Consider the following 24,380-nt stretch of genomic DNA (forward strand, 5'->3'; position numbering starts at 1 on the left):
TATTTGATTTAAACTAAATAGTCCAAATCGAATAGAAATGACCCTGAATCTCATTGTGTGTACACTACTTTAGGTATCTGACATGACTTGGTGCAAGTGGTTACACAATATTAGAGGCAAATTAACTGCAACATGCACCACAGTGCTTCATAGTTCTAAACTTTTAGAACATTGGTTCTCAAACTCGGTCCTCGGAACCCCACACAGTTCACGTTTTCCAGGTCACCTGACAGGTGCACTCATTAATCACTGACACATTTTAAAAGATCCACAGGTGGAGCTATTTCACTTGATTCTGTGAGGAAACCTGCAAAACATGCACTGTGTGGGGTCCGGAGGACTAACTGTTAGAATTGTGGAATCGGGACTACTGCACATGGCTTGGCTGTGCTTCCAAAAAGGATGTGTGGCCATGGAAAGCATGTGTGGCTTCACAACAATGCCACAAATGCAAGCCACGCCTATATTTGTCATCACTATGGGGGCATACCCAGCAATCTGTGAGCTGCTGGCATATCCCCAGTCCCTCGGTCTGCTTTGAATAGATGCTGTGTGCAAGTTAGTGACAGGTGGTCTCCTAACTGTTCTACCACATAAAACTGCTACCTACAGGTGGGAAAGGGGGAGAGTTCCAAAAATGAGACTGTCCCACAAAAATTGGGATAGTTGAGAGATATGGTGCTACCATTATTTTGTTTTCAGTTTAGGTTGTTTTTTCTTTTCTGTATAGGTGGTTCTAAGAAAAGCAGGTGATTTTCATCAAATGAATATTTTGACACTACAACAGTATACTGTATGTATACCGTATGAATATCTGTATGAATAGCTGTATTTTTTTTAACAACTAACCCTGCCTTCCCCTCAAGTATGAAAATTGCTGTCATTTCTACAGCTAGTTTTGAATGCCAGATTATTTCACAAAGAAACATAGGGTCTGATTCAAACACAGGCACAATAACCACAGCAGTTTTGTCTTTGTAAGTAGCTGCTGTGCAAAAGTATGTAGTAGTCTTAATAAACACCTGGGGCGAAATGTAATAGGGTGCGATTTTTAGACTAAAAAAAAATCGCACCAAATCGCACCTTTAAAAATCGCGTTTTTTGCCGCGAATTCGCATATGTAATGAGATGCGAATTAGCGGCAAAAAATGCGATTTGCCGCGATTTCGGGCGCTTTTCAGTCATGAAAATGTGCGCATTTTCAGTCATGAAAATGTGCGCATTTTCATATATGCGATTTTGGGTAAAAAAATAAAATAAAAAAAAAAACGGCGTGGGGTCCCCCCTCCAGAGCATAACCAGCCCCGGGCTGAAAGAGCCGGTCCTGGTTTCATAAAATCACAGGAACAAACAAGTTGGGGTTCCGTGCATTTTATAAAACCAGCACCAGGCTCAAGGGCCGGTCCTGGTTCCCAAAATACGGGGGACAAAATGACTAGGGGTCCCCCGTATTTCAAGAACCAGCACCGGGCCCAACCAGCCAGCAGGGTAATGCCACAGCCGGGGGGAGACTTTTTATACAAGTCCCCCCGGCCAAAGCATTCAGCCCTCTGACCGGTCAGCATGGGCAGGGGTCCTGGGGGAGTGGGGACCCCCCCAAAGAAGGGGTCCCCCCCCTCCAGAACTTACCAGCCCATGCTGAAGCCCGGGGCTGTCCTCGATGCCCCTGGGCTGTGGGCATCGAGCTGATTAATTGTGTAAAAAAATAGAGAAATTCCTATTGTGTATTGCTGTGGAACTATGAGTCCCAGCAAGCCTGCACCACATGCAGGGACTTGGAGAACCACAAGTCCCAGCATGTGGGGCAATAAAGGGCCCGCTGGGACTAGTAGTCCCACAGTAGTACAAATAGTTAAAAAAGTACACAAACACACTGACAGTACAACTTTAATACACACCAAGCCCATTCATCCATACTCACCTATGTTGCCACGAAGCTTCGGTCCCCTTGTCCAGTAGAATCCAGAGGGGAGGCTGTGGAGAGAAATCATACTCACCACAGACGTCTTCAGCGCTTCTCCGGGTGCCCAGCAGCATTCTTCCCACGATCACCGTCCTCCGGTCTTCTGTTTACATCTGAGGCTCCGCCCCCCGACCGGGACTTAGGCCCGCCCATCAGCCAATCATGGTCCTTGAAAACCGGCATGCCGGGTCATGATTGGCTGATGGGCGGGCCTAAGTCCCGGTCGGGGGGCGGAGCCTCAGATGTAAACAGAAGACCGGAGGACGGTGATCGTGGGAAGAATGCTGCTGGGCACCCGGAGAAGCGCTGAAGACGTCTGTGGTGAGTATGATTTCTCTCCACAGCCTCCCCTCTGGATTCTACTGGACAAGGGGACCGAAGCTTCGTGGCAACATAGGTGAGTATGGATGAATGGGCTTGGTGTGTATTAAAGTTGTACTGTCAGTGTGTTTGTGTACTTTTTTAACTATTTGTACTACTGTGGGACTACTAGTCCCAGCGGGCCCTTTATTGCCCCACATGCTGGGACTTGTGGTTCTCCAAGTCCCTGCATGTGGTGCAGGCTTGCTGGGACTCATAGTTCCACAGCAATACACAATAGGAATTTCTCTATTTTTTTACACAATTAATCAGCTCGATGCCCACAGCCCAGGGGCATCGAGGACAGCCCCGGGCTTCAGCATGGGCTGGTAAGTTCTGGAGGGGGGGGACCCCTTCTTTGGGGGGGTCCCCACTCCCCCAGGACCCCTGCCCATGCTGACCGGTCAGAGGGCTGAATGCTTTGGCCGGGGGGACTTGTATAAAAAGTCTCCCCCCGGCTGTGGCATTACCCTGCTGGCTGGTTGGGCCCGGTGCTGGTTCTTGAAATACGGGGGACCCCTAGTCATTTTGTCCCCCGTATTTTGGGAACCAGGACCGGCCCTTGAGCCTGGTGCTGGTTTTATAAAATGCACGGAACCCCAACTTGTTTGTTCCTGTGATTTTATGAAACCAGGACCGGCTCTTTCAGCCCGGGGCTGGTTATGCTCTGGAGGGGGGACCCCACGCCGTTTTTTTTTTTTACTTTAACTTTTAGCCTTTTTTTGGACAGAACCATGCACAGATCACACAGATTTGTGCATGGTTCTGTAAAAATCGCCAGCAAGAAGCTGGTCTATTTTTTTTGCGTTTTTTGGTAAGGTCCCATATGCGACTTTAGAACTCGCATCCTATTACATATGCGAGTTCTATAGTTTCCTATGGGAAAACATCTGGATGCGATTTTCAGTGTGACTGAAAATCGCATCTTTAAAATGTGCGATTTCGCGGTAAAAAGTGCGCTTTTTACCGCGATTTTTAACCTATTAAATGTGCGATTTTCGGAAAATGTGCGATTTCTGCCGTTTTTGACCAAAAATCGCACATTTCTAAAAAATCGCACCCTATTACATTTCGCCCCTGGTATAAACCTATGTGTTCCGCTGATGCCTCCAAAAACGCAAAAATTGCTGCCCCTCTAATGACTGAAGTCTTTCTCTCGACAAAGAAACACCACAATGTGCAAATTAATTTGTGTTTGATAAGATTTATTACTATCCTTTTAATTTGATTGCATTAAAGCTAAAAGCAACAAAAAGAGATAGTCTCAGTGGTTTACAACAAATTCAGTTTATATTTAGAAATATTTGGCTACATTATAGATTGTGCATGTTTCATATACTTTAAGTTAACAATTGGCGGTAGCCAGGGGCGTAACTATAGCACCGCAGCCCCCGCCACCGCGGGGGGGCGCTGTGCATGTGGGGGCGCCGGGGGCTGCGGTGCTATAGTTACCCCCCCCCAATCCCCCGCAGACTTACGTATCTCGCTGGTCCCGGCGGCTCCATTCTTCTGATGAGGACCACCACAAAATGGCCGCACCCATATAGCACACTGTTCTCTGAAACTGTCTGCTGTATGGGGGCGGCCATTTTGTGGTGGTCCTCAGCAGAAGAACGGAGCCGCCGGGACCAGCGCAGCGCGATAGGTAAGACTGCGGGGGAGGGGGTTAGCATAGGCGGCGGGGCGACGGCGGGGGGTGGGTATGGGCGCCCCCCCCTAACGATAAATAAAAACAATAAATACAGCAACCACAAACATGTATACTGAGAGTATGCAAGAGAACAAACTGAATATTTCATTCCAAGTAATTTACAGATATTTACTATACTTGATATAACAAAAAAAAAAAAAAGACTCAACCGAAAGCTTACGTGCTAAAAGTGTCCATCTCGCCAGTAAGATTTATTCTTTCTATCAGTGTCATGTCTACTTTTTCTTTCAGCTTCTCTTCAAGCTATTGAGAGATGTGTAATACAATGGTTATAAAATGAAGATTGATGCAGCTCAAAAGTGCTTATATTAACATTATCAGGATAAAATGAAATAAAGAAGAAAAAAAAATTGTACATGTACTAAGCTTTATTGTACAAAGCATTTGGCATAAAGTCACAGATTAAGCATAATTATGCAAGGTGAGGGTCACTCATATTGAAATTTGCCTTGTGTACTTTTTCCTTGTTTGCTACTTTTCCTTCATTGTAGTAGATTTTCCTCAATGTTGTCACAAATACTGTACTAGGTACAGATGTACACCATACACACTGCTGCAGTTGCACCAATCAGCCCCTCTCAATTCACTATGTCACAAGTGACTCTGCGGTACTTGTGTATTAGCACAGCGCCCTATTTGCATAAATACGGCACCGTAGGAAAATCGCATTGCATGTGTTTTTTTGCGTGCAATGCGATTTTCCTATGTAATTTATTCACTGCGTTCTGCCCGCGGGAGGTGCGATGCGATCGCACACAAAATCGCATGTGATTTTATAGGGTGCCATGCCATTTAGTTTACTATACACTTCTATGAGATGCAATGACATTTAGGCACCACCCCACTATCCACACCACCACGAAGCGTGGTGAGCGCAGCGAGCATCGTGAGGGGCGGCGGAATGCGTTATCCCGACCTTTTCATACCCCCACTATCCACGTTGGCGTGGAGTTGACGTTATATTGTGTGGCGAGCACAGCGAGCCACCGAGCGGCCGCGGATTACGTTTCAAGTATTCAACATACCCTCGCAGGGCTCGCTGCGCTCGCCACGCTTCGGGATCGGTGGCTCGCGGCGCTTGCCACACTATATAGAATCAACTCTACGCCGACGTGGATAGTGGGGGTATGAAAAGGTTGGGAGGACGCGTTCCGCCGCCACACGCCACACTTCAGGGTGGCGTGGAGCGTGGGAGGTGCCTAAATCTCATTGCATCTCCTATAAATGTATAGTAAAGTAATTGGCATCGCACCCTATAAGATCGCATGCGATGGCATCAGACCACCCAAAGGGAGAAAGCGGTGAATAAATTACATAAGAAAAATCGCATCGCATGCAAAAAAACGCATGTGATGTGATGCGATGCGATTTTCTTACACAGAATTGCCCACTAAGCTATTTGCTTAGTGGGCACCGTGCTAATACACAAGTTCCAACTCGTTATTTACGTGAAAATGCGTATATATCACCGGAGCATGAACAGATCAATTTGATATGCAAAACTTGTGTGTACATCTCCTTATGTGTCCTAGTCACATCGCATTGAGACTAAAAAGATTTACAGGTGAAAAAGATACATAAAACCCCCCAGTTCTAGCAGAGCTGTCTGATCACTCGCGCAAGGCATTTTAAGTAGGCTATATGTGGATGTGGATACATGTGTACATAGCATATTTTAATTATAGATCATCACAGAGAGTCCATACCACAATATTGTGATAAGCAATACATAGCATAACTATAAACACGATGATACAACCAAAGGGTGGTGAATTGTTATGGGGCCTACACACGTAGCGATTTCAGGGCATTTTCTAAGCAATCTAATCACTAAATGCCCTTTAGATCGCTCCGTGTGTAGCAAAGCATGGTCCCACATGTCGCTATAGCCCGGCGATTAATATCCAGCATGCTGTATATTAATTTCTTAATCATGGACAGATCACTCTGCACACAGCACTGATACATCACTGTGTGCTGAGCGATCTTGCTGAGAGTTCTGAGTGATCTAGCAAAGTTTAGAATGCTCAGCCACAGCTCCTTGTGTGTAAGCCCCGTTAGTGAGAAGTGGAGTGTCTTTTAGAAGCAAGCAATGACGGGTCACATGAGAATTGATAGAAAACAGTGGTAAATGAGAGTAAAATCTCTAAACAATCACACAGACATGATAAGAGTGACCAGTGGGGAAAAGGGAAGTAGTGGAACAATGACGCACTGCTGATAGGGTAGCATGGATAGTTCTAAAAGGAGATTACACCAAAAACCCTGGTTGGACCCAGGTCTTTGAACACTGGAGTTTCCAGGATCTGACCCTGCATTATACCCCATTCACACCAGAAATGCAGGGACAAACCCGGGAATTCCGTTCCCGGGACAAGCAGGGACATTCCCGGGTTTGGACCCTTCACACCAGAAATGTCCCTGCATTTTCTGGTGTGAGAAGGGGGTGGGAAGGAGGCCGGCAGGAGGTGGGGAGGAGGCGGGCAGTTGGCGGAGGTGGGTAGAATACTCACCCCGGTTGCTGGTCCTCCGTGCAGGCCAGGGATCCACACAGGCGGCGGAGCAAATGACAGGCTGCGGATGAAGATAACGCAGCTCTCCGGCATCCTCACTGCCGCCGGAGAGCTGCGTCATCATCATCCACCGGCTGTCCCGTCATTTGCGCCCGCCGCCTGCATTAATTTCCGTCGGACAGGACACGGCAACCCGGGTAAGTATACCCTGTCCCCGGGTTGAACCCGGGAACAACCCTGGTACCTAGCCGGGTTGAAATTTGCCCGGGATATTGTCCCAGGAACCTTTCACACCAGTGCTAGTACCGGGTTGTTCCCGGACTCAACCCGGGAATTTAGGCTGGTGTGAATGGGGTATTACACAGCACTTCGACCAGGGTCGGACCTGGGTCTGCACCATTTACACTGGACCTGGGTCAGCCCTGCTTTTTCTTGTGGATGTCATTAAAAATGCTTGCTCGTTGCCAAGGGGGGTGAAATTGCTTGTTGCCAAGGGGGGTGAAATTGCTCATCAAGGACCAGCACTCGGTTCAATTGAAAAGATGCGGATTTGTATTTACAATACAGGCATGTTAGAAAAACAATGCAGACAGCCGGCCCAACAGCTGTTTCAACCAGGGGGTCCTTGTTTTCATCAGGGGTAACAAATAGTAGGAGTTAGCCATATAAATACCTTAAGAAAGGGCGCCAGTCCCTCCTTCATTGACCCTGTCAGCTGGTGCCTGCGGCGGGGTTGCCGTCATGTAAGGTGACGTCAGCTGGGGTATCTCCTGTAACCCTTGCCACTTTGTATCTTATGGGCAGATGTATGAAGCAATGATAATGGAGGAGAAGTGATAAAGTGGCCAATCAGCTCTAGACTGTTAAGTTACAATCAGGAGCTGATTGGACGGTGATAAAGCTCCAGGCATTTTATCACTTCTCCCTTATCACTGCTTCATACATCTACCCCTGAGTTTCAATATTGATTGTAACATTACATTCACTCCCTTCATTAATAAAATATCCCGCTCATCCAGACCAATTGATGTCTATATGTTACATTATCAGCAACAAGTGTCTCTGCTTATTGGACATACGGCTTCACATTACCATCAGCAGACACTGGTATTCTCATTTTCTCCAAGTCCCAATAGAGTCGCACAGTGCATACACAACACCTGCCTGTGCTTCTACTCCTTACACTTAACATTATTCAGATAGCCGCTCACATACATTGGAGTTACAGGGGATACCCCCTCTGACGTCACCTTACATGACGGTAACCCCGCACGGCGTGGCTTTCAGCCACCGCTGACCCCGCCATAGGCACCAGCTGCCAGGGTCAATGAAGGAGGGACTGGCGCCCTTTCTTAAGGTATTTATATGGAGGGGATGCTGGCCACGGCTGCTGCTGTAACTCCCCCCTGCAGCCGCGGGGTCCCTGCGTCGAATGGGCTTTAATTGGCAGAGTCCCTGTGGTGGATGGGAACTACTAGTTCCCATCCGCCGCAGGGACTCCCGCCACTGACATCCCATTCGCCGCAGGGTTGCCGCCAGCACCCCCTCCATCTGCCCCCTCAGCAGCCTGACAGCTTCTCCCCCCCCCCCCCCCCCCCTCAGCAGCAGTAGACACCCCCCTCCTCCTGCAGAGGGGACAGTGCTACACGCCGTGGAAGGACCTGCTGCGGGTGCCTCAACCCGCAGCGGGACCATTTACATCGGTCTCTACACGGGTCCTGGCCGTGTTCTACCCAGGTCAGGACCTGGGTAGAGGACCCGTTTAAATGGACACGGCTTCCCCCCATTTACACCGCCGCAGATCTGGATTTTTCGGCGGTGTAAAAGGGATATAAGAGTGAGTACTGTAACAAGGAGGGGGATCTGGGAGAGAGGACAGTTAGGTGTCAGTGGAGCCGAGTATGGTAGATAGGCCTGCTTTTATAAAGCAGTGAATCAGAAGTATGGACAGCGTAATGGTTAGCATTACTACTTCACAGCACTGAGGTTATGGGTTTGATTTCCACCATGGCCTGATTCCCACTGTGTGGAGTTTGTGTATTTCCCATGTGGACTCCATTATCCTCACACAATTCAAAAATATACATGTAGGTCAACTGGCTCCCAACAAAATTAACCCTAGAGTGTGTGTGTGTGCGCATGTACAGTACATGTGGTAGAGAATATGGGCAGTATTCAATGAGAAAAATGACGACGTGCAGCGAATCCTGTTTAGGATTCGCTGCACATTCGCCACTGCCCACTGCGTTCCGGAGCCTCGCCGGCTCCAGTATTCAACAAGTCAGGGGCTCGCTGCCACTGACCGGCGAATTTTAACTCCTGCGGCGGATGCCGCAGGGAGCCTGAGGACAGCGGCAGGCAGGGAGATGGAAGTCTCCCTGCCCAGAAGTTTGTGGGGGGGGGGGAGGTGGGCTCCCCGGGTGCCAGGCAGCACAGGCTGCCCCCCGGGATAGCCAACAGGGGACCGGGTATTCACTACACCCGATCGTGCATATGTAAAGATCGGGTGCAGTGAATATATGAATATCTAATGAGCGGCTTGGCTCCCGGCCTCCTGCTGGCTGCTTGTGTAAAAAAAAAAATATATATATATATTTTTTTAAATTAAATATATATTCATGTGCTTACAGCATATGAATAAAAATAGCATGCCCCTCCTTAGAATAAAATTCCTGATTTTTTGACACCAAATGTAAAAAACAAAACACTTTATTTTAAAAGTTTACATTCCACTTCACCATAAAAAGATAGCGATTGCTACTCGGTGAATCATGGCGATAAAAACCTTGAAATGTATTCGTCATCTGGTCATTGAATAGGGTGATTCACCGTTTTAGTCAAAAAAATCGCCGTAAATAGCACAAAATCGCCAGAAAACATGGTGAATTAGGCTCATTGAATACGGCCCTATAAATCATAAGCTCCACTGGTGCAGGACTGGTGTGAATAGCCAAATATTGCGGAATGTGTGTGTGCTATATACAGAACATGACAAATAAATAAATAATGCTTACTTGTTGCGTTGTTGCTAGGCAGTACTCTGCAGTACTGAGAATACTGCAGATCAGACATAGTTCCTCTGTGGTGAATTTTGCAACTTCAGAGCCTTCCTTTTCCTTTAGGAGACTGGTAATTGTCAATCCACTGCTGCCGCTACTGGTTCTAAGGAGAAAAATAAAATAAAAAGCAGCTTTTTATTTTCTTTTTTAGCAAGAGACTTACTAATGGAAATCATTTAAAAAAAATAGTACCTTAAGAGTAACCGTAATACTATCAAAATCAAATGATAGAATTCTGGTTATTTCATATTTATAAGTTTAATGGTGCACAACTGGATAAATGTTAACACTTGTAAGCACTTGTAACACTTGTAAACTGTGTTCACCTTAACCTTAGTGGAGCCCTGGGAACTGCAGAAATGAAAATGTCAATTTATTGAGGTGTGACCAACAAAAAGCTGTCTAACTTTGTCAATGTCTAACTAATGAATGTCTAACTTTTGGTGTCAACCTATGGTGTCTAACTAGAAATTGTCTGCGAGCTATAGCACAAACCTGCAAATTAAATTTTATTGGTTTTAAATGGAACAACAGGTATATAAACAATCTTTGGTATCAATGTCATATGGTATAAAAAGTGGTGAGAAATATCCGCATACCAAAATGTAAGGTAAGAAGTTGTACAGTGAAGTATACAAAAAGAGAGTGGGAGAGAGCAAGGAAGAACAATGAATTAAGGGGGGAAGGAGGGCAGAAGGAGGGAGTACTCCAGGTTGTTTTTAGTAGGAATATAGTAAGTTTCGCTTACCCATAAAGGCAAAAATAGAAGCAAGTCACAGGGATAGGGAGGGCCTAAGGATTGGGATGCCATGACATCCCTATAGGTCTTTGAATCCCAGAAGGCTAACCAGCGGGACCATGTATCCCTGAATTAAGCATATCTATCATCCACTGAGGACAGGATATCCTCCATATTCATGTAAAAATCTATTTTTTAAACCAGTCTCTAATTGTTGGAGGAGAGGAGGAGCGCCATTTCACCGGTATAACTGATTTAGCAGCATTATTTAAAGGGCGCAGGAGCGGGAGAGAGGTGAAACAACCAGAACCGCAGATCTGTGGGAACCGGGTCTCCCAATGTAATCCTAGAAAGTTTGAAAATCTCAGACCAGAAGGGTATTATGAGGGGACATTGCCACCATATGTGGAATGGGTTACCAGGAGCCCCGGAGCACCGCCAGCAGACATTAGGGACCCCGATGCCCATCCTGGAGAGGGTGTCCGGGCACCTGTACCAACGAGACAATTTGTACACAAACCTGATTTAATCCAGATGGCTGGTCAATATTTATGCCTACTACTAATAAATATTCTTATTTTTTTCGATCACAGTCGATTGCCTTCTTTTTTAAGTTCTCAATGAACGGTTTCCAATTATAAAGCGCAACGGAATATGCTGCGCTATATAAGAAATTGTAAATAAATAAACAACAACTGTGCTGTTTGGATATGCAGCAACATCAGCATAATACTATTTATTCAACTCCAGAATATCTTCACATATTCTTACTAGCACAGATCCACTTTAAAAGTTACGAAAAGGGCATGATTAAGAATTTACTAAAATATGATGACAGACTTTAAAAAAGACAATAAACTATGCTCTGGCTTTATGCTCAAACTAAGAATAGTTCCTGGAACATGTCTGAAGGCCAGTCACTCAAGGTCGGTATAATGGCTATAACCTGTTGGGAAAAACTTGTACTTGCCATAAACCTATTAAAATTTTTGGATTTCCAAACAATTATGAAGACTTATTTTAACAGACGGCGAAGGAGACTCCTTCCTTTCTTGTATCCAGAACATATTTGTTTTGGAAGCAACTGCTGTTATTCAAAGGGATGAAGGAGAGCAAATTCCAGGTATGCCTTTTTCAGTCCCCAAAAAAGAAAACAAGTCTTAGGAGTTTCTCATTGGAAAGGAATCTGCTGGTGTCTTGTTGCAAGTATAAAAAAAACACATACCTTTTCCAAGGAGCACAATGATCCACATGGACCCCCTTCTCATTTCAGAGCAGAATAAAGATTTATTGGACTACAGGGCTACTACTGCATTTAACAACAGACATCATATATGTGCATGAAAACAGCCATTCATCTGTAAGGAAAACAGCCGACAGAAGGGCTTCCTTACTGTGCTATACATATGTGGGGAATTTACAAGCCGTCTGAGCATTGAGACATTAATAAAGTGACGCACGGCTCAGACTTTGCTTGTAAGAAACTAACACACAACTGCAAAACTACTGCTTTGTTCCTACAGCATAAGTAGCTTATTTTCAGAGTGTCAGAGAACCCCGACTTAAGAAATGTGCAGCTGCTATCAAAAGAGAATTCTCATGCGTAGAAATGAAAACATTAAGCGCTCAGCACCACTGGCTCCTAAATCTGAACACACTTTATTAAAAGGGAAAGGTGAGAAGACGCACTCATTAATAAGTAGCATGTGTAATATCACTCCAGTGCATTGCACCGCTTTGAATTCTAAGGTTTGTATAACTTACGAAAGTGGCCTGAATACATTTTCCTGTTCTGTCATTTAGATCAGTGCAATCTGCAAGATCTTTGTAGAACTCAATTTTACGGACTCTTTTTTTTTGTTTTAAAGTATTTTCCATTGTGGCAAAAACAATAAATGGGCACGAGATATGATCTGTCCAATGACACTTACTGACAACACTCCATTTAAATAAATAACTGTTACAGTGCCAGATCCATAACAAATACAGAGCACACTTAAGCCCCACGACGTGGTAGGATTCAGATAACTTCTTTTAATCCATAAAGGTGTCCATACAAGTCCCGACAACTATTTCAACTGGTTATGACCAGTTGAAACAGTTGCTGCTACCTGTCTTTCACTTGTAAGGACACCTTTATGGATTGAAAGAAGTTTTCTTCAAGTATGAGTGCCGGTTTGAACCCTTTCACGTCAGGGGGGTAAGTGTGCACCTTCTAGTGTAGAATGAAAGTAATATCCAATAGTGAATCCCTTCCCCAGATATTTAGAACCGAAATAACTCTGGAATATCCAACAGCGATGACATTTTATACATATATTCACACACACACACACATACATACATTTATATACATATACAGGGGAGACAGCACTTAGGGGATTATTTTGGTTCACTCTTTCTGACAAGTTCTTTCTTAGATGGACAAAACCATGTGCACTGCAGGTGGGGCAGATGTAACTTGTGCAGAGAGAATAAGATTTGGGTGGGGTTTTACTTCAAGTGAGATCTATATTGCAGTGTAAAAATAAAGCAGTCAGTATTTTCCCTGCACAGAAACAAAATAACTCACCCAAATCGAATTCACTCTGCACATTTTACATCTGCCCCCCTGCAGTGCACATGGTTTTGTCCATCTAAGAAAGAACTTGTCAGAAAGAGTGAACCAAAATAACCCCCTTAATATCCAAGATAGAGGGCAGTGCAGGGCCCAGAACTATTAGTAAATAACAATCACTTTTTCATGCAATAAAAAAGAAAAAAGGACCAGCACTCACATTTCAGTAGCAGCGTTTTTACTTGAAAAAAAACATTAAAGAGCCATACAGTCAAAATGTAATGGCAGCATCCCCGACGGGGGAGATGACTGCGGGGCTCTATTCAATGCTATCTTCCCCGATAGCATTGAAAAGGGGATCTCGGCAGAACGAGCCCGACTTCACAAGCAGTCAGGCTCGTTCTGCCGAGAAAGGCCAGGAAGTGACTTCCCGGCTGCAGCTCGCCTCTTATCGGCCGCAGCTGGCAGCCACACCCCCTTCTCATCCCGCCTGCTTTTTCTTGGTTGAGCAGACAGAGAACGGGACAGGGTCACGGCTGTCCAGCCAGCTCGACAGCTGTGGCCCAAGATTGAACACTCCCTATGTCTCAGTAATCCAACAGTAATGCTTTAGTGGCATCTGCTGGGTTTATGAGGTCAAGTGACCACCACTTCTGGGTCAGAACTTTGATCCTACCAGAGTTTTAGGTGAACTACTCTATTCCCAACCCGTAATGCTCCCTCTAGTGCCTAACCCATTGCTTTCCAAGCAGTGTGCCTGGGCAACCTGGGGTGTCTTGAGAATCTTGCAGGGGTGCCTCAGGTTGGTGGTCCAGGACCAAATCATGATTGACTGCCAATCATAAATCATTTAGACCAGGCATGTCCAATGTTGGCCCTCCAGATGTTGTAAAACTACACATCCCAGCATGCTTTGCAATATTTTTAGCATTCTCTAATAGCAAAACTGTGGCAAAGCATGCTGGCATGTGTAGTTTCACAACATCTGGAGGGCCATTGTTGGACATGCCTGATTAAGACAATCAGAAGCACAATTGTAGACCACCACACATAACTGACACTAAGGGTGACAGATAGGCACAACTGACTTAATTTTATTTTTTGCATTTCTCAATCAACTTTTATCTTCAGACAAAAAATGTTGATACAGCACCCACAGCTTAACCCAACCTGCACTATAGCCCATCTGTTGACATTCTGAGAATGTTGGCATTATAACAATATTGGCATCATAACTGTTACCATTGTGATGTCAACATTATGAATGCAAACGTGGTTATTGTTGACTTTTTGATTACATCATGTTTGCAATAATGTTTGTAGATTGCAGATGGTATAAAAAGTGGAAATACAGATGTAATGTAACTGATAGCTGCTTTTCCCAACTACAACTGAATTTTGTCAAGATAAGCAGTCACAAAACTGAAAAAGGAATCTAAAGACGTTTCTACAAAAGTCTTCAACTGGGTACCTCTATTCCAACAAATCCCCCATTTTAAGAATTTGGTGGTCACATCCTTCCATTAGAGGTGTTGCATATCCAGTGGTGTTACATGCACCATTATACATCGGATTGTAATTTATGTGGCGGTGCAATGTGCTGTTACATCACATTGCTGGGTCACATGATCGTCAGGTGTGTACCCAAATTTAGGCTGATAGTAATAATAAAATTATATATATATATATTTATATATATCGCTTTCCCTGAACTGACGACGGAGCCCCCGAGCTCCGAAACGTTTTCTAATTGCACATGGAATAAATTTCCACGTTAATTCACCTGTTACTCCAGCCTCCGAGTGCCGCTTATTTCTACCCCGCATATATATATATATATATATATATATATATATATCAACCTTTTGAAGCAGCACTCCAGCCTTGAAGTAAAAATGTGTATTTATTTTCACAGCAATAAACGGCAACGTTTCAATACGATGTGTATTTTCCTCAGCCATAGTACACAATACACATCGTATTGAAACGTTGCCGTTTATTGCTGTGAAAATAAATACACATTTTTACTTCAAGGCTGGAGTGCTGCTTCAAATGGTTTTGCTACATTGCTGGAAACAGCAGATTGCGGGCACCCGCCGGGAAACTATATAAGTGGGGCTGCCAGACCCCATACTACAGGTTGAGTATCCCGTATCCAAAATGCTCGGGACCAGGAGAATTTTGGATAACGGATTATTCCGTATTTCGGAATATTTTAATATTTCAATTATGTATTTTGAAGTATCTTGCATGTATGCTGTATAAACACATAAAATACACACAAATATATTTTATTACCACATAAAATACACACAATTATAATTTATTTGTTCAAAAAACAAGGTTTCAAAACATGAAACAAAATTTGTGTACTATCTCAGATATTGAATTTGAATGCCAATCAATCATTTTCTTGAATATATAGTGCCAGTTACATATCATGTCACCAGTAGTGCTGTTACAAATGTCCCCAGTGAGTTTTTAGCAAAAAAAATATTTTTTTTTCACTTTCTGGAATGTATGGTTTTCGGAATAATTCGGAATAATTCGGATAACGGATACTCGGATACGGGATACTCAACCTGTACTATATATATATATATATATATGTATATATATATATATATATTTTTTTTTTGCCTATATAGGTTATACAGATAATACTTAAAGAAGGAATATCCATATAATGCCTGGTTTTTATGTAAAATGATACAGTAGAACATTTTCTGCTACTCTCATTTATATAGAGGTTCACAGTAAATCAACATGGATGTCATAAATCGCATTATACATTGCTTAAATAAGTTTTCTCTTATGCATTATATTAACTTGTAGCACTGTATCACTGTTTGTTTTGTATTGTATATTTTATTATATGTATTTATGTCTCCATGGCGACAGGGTAATAGCACGTCGGGTGCAGGATCCAATCAACTCCAGGTTGCGTGAAGGAGCGTAATGACGTCATTAGTAAAGGACCCAGAGCCTGGCGGAGGTTTGTGACTAGCCCCGCTGCGTGCAGGGAACGCGGTGACGTCAGACTGGCGACGCACGTTACCGGAGAGGCCGGATGACGCCCCGAATGATGCTGCCTGTGCGACCACCGGAGGGGTATAAGGTAAGCACCTGTATGCACATTGTTTGTAACCTGATGAAATTTCCGTTTAGAGAAATGAAACGTCGTTAAACACCGCTGTGTGTTGTCATTATTGGATTCACCCGAGTGCCACTGGTGTTGGTATTGTGTATTTGGTCACAGCGCTGCTGTGATCTGTAGGCACTGGGGCCAAGTTATCTTTATTGGAAGAGTGCCAGCTCTACTGCAGAAGTATTATTGGAACAGCCCGCGGGACTGGACCAGAGCAAGGCACCTGTACATTTGTCTATATCTTCCACTGGATTGCTCAGGCTTATATCTCCTCCTGTCGTCCTCTCACATACCCTCATCACTGTGTTGTGTGTAACACATGGGTGATTGTGATAGACAGCGGTACAGTGCAGGACTTTGGATTGAAGTGGGAAGATGACGGCCTCACAGGCAGCCGACCATGATGTTTTCAATCCTCTTCTAGTCCCTGTACAGGAATTCTTCAGTTACTCGGAATCCGAGACAGAGGGCATCCTGCGCAAGGGTAAATTTGTTGACATGGAAGAAGCACATTCACCGGAATCGATATATAATGACCTGATGAGACTGAAAAAACGTGAAATTGATTTTGAGTTACATGCCATCACGCTCAGTGATTATTTTAAAACAAGGATGATCCCACGCGGCTTCCGCATCCGTAACTGCCCCACGATTGGCCGTTTTGACCCAAATTTCTGTTGTAAATGGGTTTCTATATTGAATAAGTGCTCATCAGATCTGATGCTGTTAGTTATTGACTTTTCCAACAAAGAGGTAACCAGCACTAAAGCCAAGATCGATGCATTTGAGAAAATCAATATGCCCATATTGACGTCTGACTCCAATACTGATTGGCTGGAGAAGCTCAGTAACCAAATTACCATCTATAAAAGAGACCTTATAAAATTTAAAAAAGAAAAGTTGACCAAAGTCACTAAGGACTATGAGAACCATCAGGTCTACAGATGGCTCTCCGGCAATCATGTTACTGATAACGAGAATAGACGCCCTCCCTTTCGCCGCCAAAGATACCCCAGAACAACTATCGACACCGATACATCTGCGGGAGATAACAGCTCTGCAAGTGATGGCGATAAGAGGAGGAGACGTCGCAGAGGTCCATCAGCACCCCTCAGCATGATAACTCGTACCCGCGGTCCCCCAAAAAACGATCAACCAGAAGGGGAGGCCAGTGGAAGCGTCAGAGTCAATACAAGAAAACCACCAAGCTCAAACAAGAAGAATTAATCTTCAATCTGTCTAGCCATGAATTGTCAGCACCAGAAAAATCATTATTATCAAAAGGTCTGTCGTTTATTCCGACACATGAATTTGATGACCTACGCTGGCAAGTGGAGAAGACACAGTTACAAAGGAAGCTGAAGCTCAAGGAATTTTTTAACAATAAAGTCATAACGACCATACCTAAACAACAGTTACCAGAGAAATTAAAACAGTTTAAAGCTCCATCACAGTTCGATCCTCTTTCAAATAACGCAAGTATCAAGACATATATGAGATTGATCGACAAAGAGTCAAAGGAGATTCAAACATCGGAAACAAAACATCATCACAACTTATCGCTTTCTGAACGCAAGGCATTGTCTGATCTCCGCAAGAACACATCCCTAATTATTCGCCCTGCGGATAAAGGAGGAGCCATTGTCTTGCAGAATATCACAGATTACAGACAAGAAATCCAGAAACAACTCGCAGAACCAGGTGTATATCAGAAATTAAAGGGTGATCCAACACCAACATTTCTCAAAGAATTAAAAGAAACCCTGATTCTTGCTCGCGATGCTTCTGTCATTAGTGATGAAATTTATGATGTTCTTATCCCTCAATTTCCTCTGGTACCATTAATTTATACTCTTCCGAAGGTCCACAAGGGCCTGCCACCACCAGGCAGGCCTATAATATCAGCCCGTGGATCCCTGTTTCAACCATCATCTGTGTTTCTGGACTCTGTACTACAACCCCTGATTCAAACGCATCCAAATTTTTTACTGGACACAACCTCACTATTACAAAAATTACAGAAATTAACCAATCTCCCTGATAATCTCTGGCTCATCACTGCCGATGTTTCAAGCCTCTACACTATAATACCACATGTAGAGGGCCTAGCGGCAGTGCACCGCTTGTTAACTTCTTCCAGCAGCTTTTTATCAGAATCCATTAATATCCTCTTGCATCTTCTAGAATTAATTTTAACAAAAAATTTTTTTCTTTTTGATAATGAGTTTTATCTTCAGTCAAGAGGCTGTGCTATGGGGTCATCAGTAGCACCGACCTACGCAAATATTTTTATGTTTGGGGTCGAGGAGGAACTTTTCTTTTCTGACAGCAATATTTCCAGTAATATAATTTTTTTTCACCCGTTATATCGACGACCTATTGATCTTCTGGAGTGGCACTAAGGAACATTTTGAATCCATCATGGAAGCTCATAACAGCACCAGTCCAGTCAAATTCACGTTCCAGATGCATCAACAATACATCGATTTCCTGGACGTGCGGATTTCTTTAGGTGCAGAAGGAATTGAGACAACGGTGTTCTCAAAGGACACTGACCGTAATACCTTCTTACACAATAGGAGCTTCCATCCTACAAAATTTAAATCCAGTTTGCCATACTCCCAGATGTTAAGGATAATCCGTATTAACACTAACATCATCACGGCTACCCAACAAATCGACGACTTGATCTCCAGATTCATTGAACGGGGTTATCATTGGCGAGATTTGTTGAATACGAAGAATAAAGCATTATCCAAGACCCGTGAACAACTTTTAACAATTAACAGAAATGAAGATCCAAAATCAAAAATCATACCGTGGGTCTGTCAATATAACGTTCTTACTGAGAAACTGAATAAGACTGCCAAAGCTAACTGGAGGATCATACAATCGGATCCACATCTAGGCCTGGAACAGACAAGGCTGATGCCATGTTTCTCCAGGCCAAAAAACTTGAAAGACATTCTAGTTAAATCCGATATAGCCGGGAAAGGAGTACCTCCATCAAAGAATTTCTTACAGAAAAGATGGGGTTGTTTTAAATGTTCATGTACCACATGCAAATTTCTGATTACTGGGGACAAATTTCATCACCCCCATGATGGAAATGTCTACCAGATCAGACACCACTTGACTTGCGAAAGCAGTCACGTGGTGTACCAAATCATTTGTCCTTGTGGTCTTACCTACATAGGTAAGACCACAAGGAAGTTCAAAGAGCGTATGGCAGGGCATCGCTCTGCCATTAAGGCTGCTCTCCTTTCGGGCAGTAGTGAGCAACCTGTTGCCCGCCATTTTGCCCAGGAGAGACACAATCTAACCAGCCTTAGGTACCGCATGATCGACCACGTCGAACGATCAATTCGAGGTGGCGATAGAGGTGCGGCCCTTTTGAGATGTGAGGCACGCTGGATCCATCGCCTTAATGTGCTACATCCAAAGGGTTTAAATGATATGGTTCCATTATCTTGTTTTCTTTGATGTATTTAAATATTAATTTTTTCTGCCTTTGACAAGGGAACCATAGAGTATATGTATGTGTCTTTTTTGCAAAAGACAATACCTCTTCAAATAATATTTTATATTGGTGGTTTGTTGCATTGGTATAGTTCCAGAAACTCAGCGGCAGCATCGCATTCCATTGTAGTGGGATGTGATGTTGCGCTGTCAATTTGATTTATCTTTGTGCATTTTGCGTATTATACATTGCTTAAATAAGTTTTCTCTTATGCATTATATTAACTTGTAGCACTGTATCACTGTTTGTTTTGTATTGTATATTTTATTATATGTATTTATGTCTCCATGGCGACAGGGTAATAAGCACGTCGGGTGCAGGATCCAATCAACTCCAGGTTGCGTGAAGGAGCGTAATGACGTCATTAGTAAAGGACCCAGAGCCTGGCGGAGGTTTGTGACTAGCCCCGCTGCGTGCAGGGAACGCGGTGACGTCAGACTGGCGACGCACGTTACCGGAGAGGCCGGATGACGCCCCGAATGATGCTGCCTGTGCGACCACCGGAGGGGTATAAGGTAAGCACCTGTATGCACATTGTTTGTAACCTGATAAAATTTCCGTTTAGAGAAATGAAACGTTGTTAAACACCGCTGTGTGTTGTCATTATTGGATTCACCCGAGTGCCACTGGTGTTGGTATTGTGTATTTGGTCACAGCGCTGCTGTGATCTGTAGGCACCGGGGCCAAGTTATCTTTATTGGAAGAGTGCCAGCTCTACTGCAGAAATATGTATATATATATTTTTTTTTTTTTTTGCCTATATAGGTTATACAGATAATACTTAAAGAAGGAATATCCATATAATGCCTGGTTTTTATGTAAAATGATACAGTAGAACATTTTCTGCTACTCTCATTTATATAGAGGTTCACAGTAAATCAACATGGATGTCATAAATCAATAACAGATAGAGCTGTACAATACGTAGCAGAGCCAAAATTAATATTTTTTTTCTAGAGTGATGAAAAGAAAGAAAGATAAAAGAAAAGACGTTAGAAAAAAATAGGTGTAAAAAAAACTTACTTTGGCAAATTTCCAGACAGAATTTTCAAAGCGTATTCCCGCAGGTACTTCTGGAATATAGAGGTAAGGGCAATCATTGGCTCCCCAGTGCTAAGCTGGGAACACTGCACCATACACTTCTTGTAGTAAACAAACAGGTCCGCACAACTTGGGAGAACGGCCCCTGCATCCTCTGACGTTGATTTTGGTGGACCCTGGGCCTTAAAGTCTCCTACAAAACGATCAATTAATTCTCCAAGGTTCCTGTGAGGGACAAAAAAAAAGCACCTGCTTTAAGTAATACTTCTGACTGAAGCAAAATTGTAGACAAGCACTATCAATACACTGTCAGATAGTTCAACAAATTATAAAGACAAATTCTGTCAAGGTGTGTATGTGTACATATGCATGGGATATTTTATCTGTAAACCTGCTATACAGAGTTTGGAAAAACATAAAAAAAAGTAAATGGCTACTGCGCTTTTTGGGAGATAATCTCACAATCACAGGTAAATATAGAGGTAAGTGTTTCTTCCTACAGCAATAGTGAGGAACATTGCTACAAAAAGTAAATGATGGAAATAAAGAAAACAATCATTTTGTAATACATTTCAGTACATTTAAAGCAAACTTCTCAAAATTGTGGAAAAATCCCTTACCAAGAAGACCTCAAGTCCCTAGCATTCTGGATAACAGATCTCATACCAATATAAATTTAATGTGCAGTAAAGTGGTTTTATATTTCTACTGTTTTTATATGTTCCATTATTATCCAAAAATGTTCACGTTTGCCTCCAAACCACGTTTATTTTCCGTATACCTGATGGAAGAAAACTGGAGATCTGATTTCTACTAAAACCTGCCAGTAACAGAAGAAATCATATTTTACTTGCTTCCAAAGCAAAGTAAACATGTCCCTATGAAGTTACTTACTCAGTGTACTTTTCATTGAAAATGCATAAGGAAAGTCACAGAAAAGGCTTGGCTTAACCCTTTTGAGTGCCAACATCTCTGTGGGAGATGTTCAAAAGAGTTGCTCACATTTGTTATATAAAATCAAATAAAAAAATGTTGTGTTACAAAAGATTATATTTCCTATATAAGGTAAACATTACAGGTCATTATGATTAACTAGTAAGCCTGCTCAAAGCGAATGCTTCAAAAGCTAGTCTGCTACCTTGTACAAACATGCACAAACACTTACCTCTGTGTTTGCGCATGTGTGAGAGAAAGAGATGCAGTTTCACTCACTGCCAACAAATGGCAGCGTTTCCAAGTCACACGGACACTAGACATACCGTATATACTCGAGTATAAGTCGATCCGAATATAAGCCGATGCACCTAATTTTACAACAAAAAAACTGGGAAAACGTATTGACTCAAATGGGACCCTCACTCGAGTATAAGCCGAGGGGGGCTTTTTCAGCATAAAAAATGTTCTGAAAAAAGGGGATTTTTGTCCTTACCTGGAAAATCTTTATTTCTGAATCCTTTGGTGGACACTGGGACAGTGGGAAGGGGGCGGACCCATGGCGACAGGCACCAAGTAGCTAACACTTTAGTGGTGCAGCCCAGGCCCCTCCTTCCCCACACTCCATCCTAGGTCAGTTTAGACTACCACCGGACTTAGGAGCACAGGAAAGGAGAGAATGAAAGAAAAGAAAAAGAGAGATCTTGTATTACCATGAACAAGAGCTTTCCCTAAAACCAACCCATCAGCCGATCAGGGGCGTCTGGGCGGGCGCCCAGTGTCCACCAAAGGGTTCAGAAATAAGGATTTTCCAGGTAAGGACAAAAATCCCCTTATTTCCTTCATGCCATTGGTGGCCACTGGGACAGTGGGACGTCCCACCGCTGTCCCCTCACGGGAGGGAACGCTCCTGAGCTGCAGAAAGAACGCCACGGCCGAACGCAGAGTCGACCTCTGTGAGAGTATCAAACCTGTAGTGGCGTATAAAAGTGTGCATGGAAGACCATGTGGCTGCGCGGCACAGCTGCTCTGCGGAGACTCCGGAAGCCGCAGCCCACGATGATCCTACCGAGCGAGTGGAATGGGCCGTGAGCCCTGCTGGCGCCGGCCTATTCGCCAGGAGGTATGCCTGCTGAACCGTAAGCCGCAACCACCTGGCAATGGACTGTTTGGATGCGGGCCAACCCCGCTTCTGATGATCATAAAGAACAAACAAAGCTTCTGTTCTTCTAATCTCCCTGGTCCTATCCACATAGATGCGAAGGGCCCGAACCACATCAAGAGACTCTCCACCTCTTGAATCCTGGAAAGAAGGAACCACGATTTCCTGGTTTAAGTGAAACCTGGATACCACCTTTGGCAGGTAACCCAACCTGGTACGGAGAACTGCCCGATCTTGGTGGAAAACCAAAAACGGTGGCTTACAAGATAGAGCGGTCAAATCAGAGACCCGCCTAGCTGACGCAATTGCCAGATGGAAACACACCTTCCATGAAAGCCAACGCAACTCCACTGACTCCAGAGGCTCAAACGGAGCCACCTGAAGAGCTTTCAGAACCAAAAGGTAGATCCCACGGAACTAAGGGACTCCGAAAGGGAGGAGTCACGTGCATGACCCCCTGGAGGAAAGTGCGAACCTCCGGTCTTGTCGCAATGCGCCTCTGAAACAGAACCGAGAGCGCCGAGACCTGAACCTTCAAAGTGGAATGTTGAAGGCCCAAATCCACTCCCGACTGCAAGAAGGCCAAAACATTGGGCAACGAGAACCTCCTTGGATTCTTCTCGTTCTCTTCACACCAGCAAAAGAAAGAACTCCAGATCCTGTAGTAGACTCTTGCTGAAGACGGCTTCCTGGCCGCTATCATGGTTCTTACCACAGAATCTGAGAACCCCCTGTCTTTTAAGATCTCCAAACCGTCAAACCGAGACGAGCTAGGTTGGGATGTTGACAGGGTCCCTGAGACAGAAGGTCTGGCCGGAGAGGTAACCGCCACTGAGGTTCCTCCGCCATGTGCAGGAGATCGGCATACCAGACCCTGCGTGGCCAGTTTGGGGCCACCAGGATTACCCTTACCCGTTCCCGCTTGAGTCTTCTTAGGAACCGAGGAAGAAGAGCCACAGGCGGGAAGGCGTACGCCAGATCGAACGGCCAAGGTGCCGACAGAGCGTCGACCAGAAATGCGCCTGGATCCCGAGTCCTGGACCCGTAGCAAGGCAACTTGTGATTCCACCGGGATGCCAGGAGGTCTATCTGAGGCCTTCCCCAACGAAGGGTTAGAGAGTGAAACACCTCCGGATGAAGAGACCATTCTCCGGAGTGGATCTCTTGGCGGCTCAGAAAGTCTGCTTCCCAGTTTTCAACGCCGGGAATGTACACTGCCGACAATGCCAAGAGGTGACGTTCTGCCCATCGAAGAATTGGCTGTACCTCCAGAAAGGCTGCTCTGCTCCGAGTTCCCCCCTGGTGATTGATGTACGCCACCGCCGTGGCGTTGTCTGTCTGTACCTTGACTGCACGAGAGCAAATCAGGGGGGCCGCCTGGAGAAGGGCTAAGTAGATCGCCCTGAGCTCTAGAATATTGATCGGCAACCGCGACTCCTGGTGGGACCAAACTCCCTGGTAGGATCGGTCCTCCACCACCGCTCCCCAGCCCCTGAGGCTGGCATCTGTCGTCAAGAGTACCCAGTCGGAGACTAGGAAGGGCCGTCCCATGGACAGGTGACATGGCTTGAGCCACCAGAGCACTGATAGTCGAACCTCTTGAGAGAGTACTACCTCCTGCCTTTTCAGAGCCTGTGGTGAACGGTTCCAATACTTGAGGATCTGGTGCTGCAA

The 24,380-nt window shown here is 44.4% G+C and overlaps 1 protein-coding gene across 1 annotated transcript in view; it reads right to left on the reverse strand.

Annotated features, from left to right (window-relative positions):
- Positions 1-24,380, reverse strand: part of VPS53 (VPS53 subunit of GARP complex) — a 210,452-nt gene that overhangs the window by 68,577 nt on the left and 117,495 nt on the right. Inside the window, exons 14-16 of the mRNA XM_083173988.1 lie at positions 20,594-20,836; positions 9,562-9,709; positions 4,195-4,277 (exon numbers count right to left, since the gene is read on the reverse strand). Of these exons, the coding sequence (XP_083030114.1) occupies positions 4,195-4,277; positions 9,562-9,709; positions 20,594-20,836 (474 nt within the window). The remainder of the gene's footprint in view (positions 1-4,194; positions 4,278-9,561; positions 9,710-20,593; positions 20,837-24,380) is intronic.

Source organism: Crinia signifera, chromosome 2, assembly GCF_055691185.1.
Source record: "Crinia signifera chromosome 2, ASM5569118v1, whole genome shotgun sequence".
Lineage (NCBI taxonomy): Eukaryota > Metazoa > Chordata > Amphibia > Anura > Myobatrachidae > Crinia > Crinia signifera.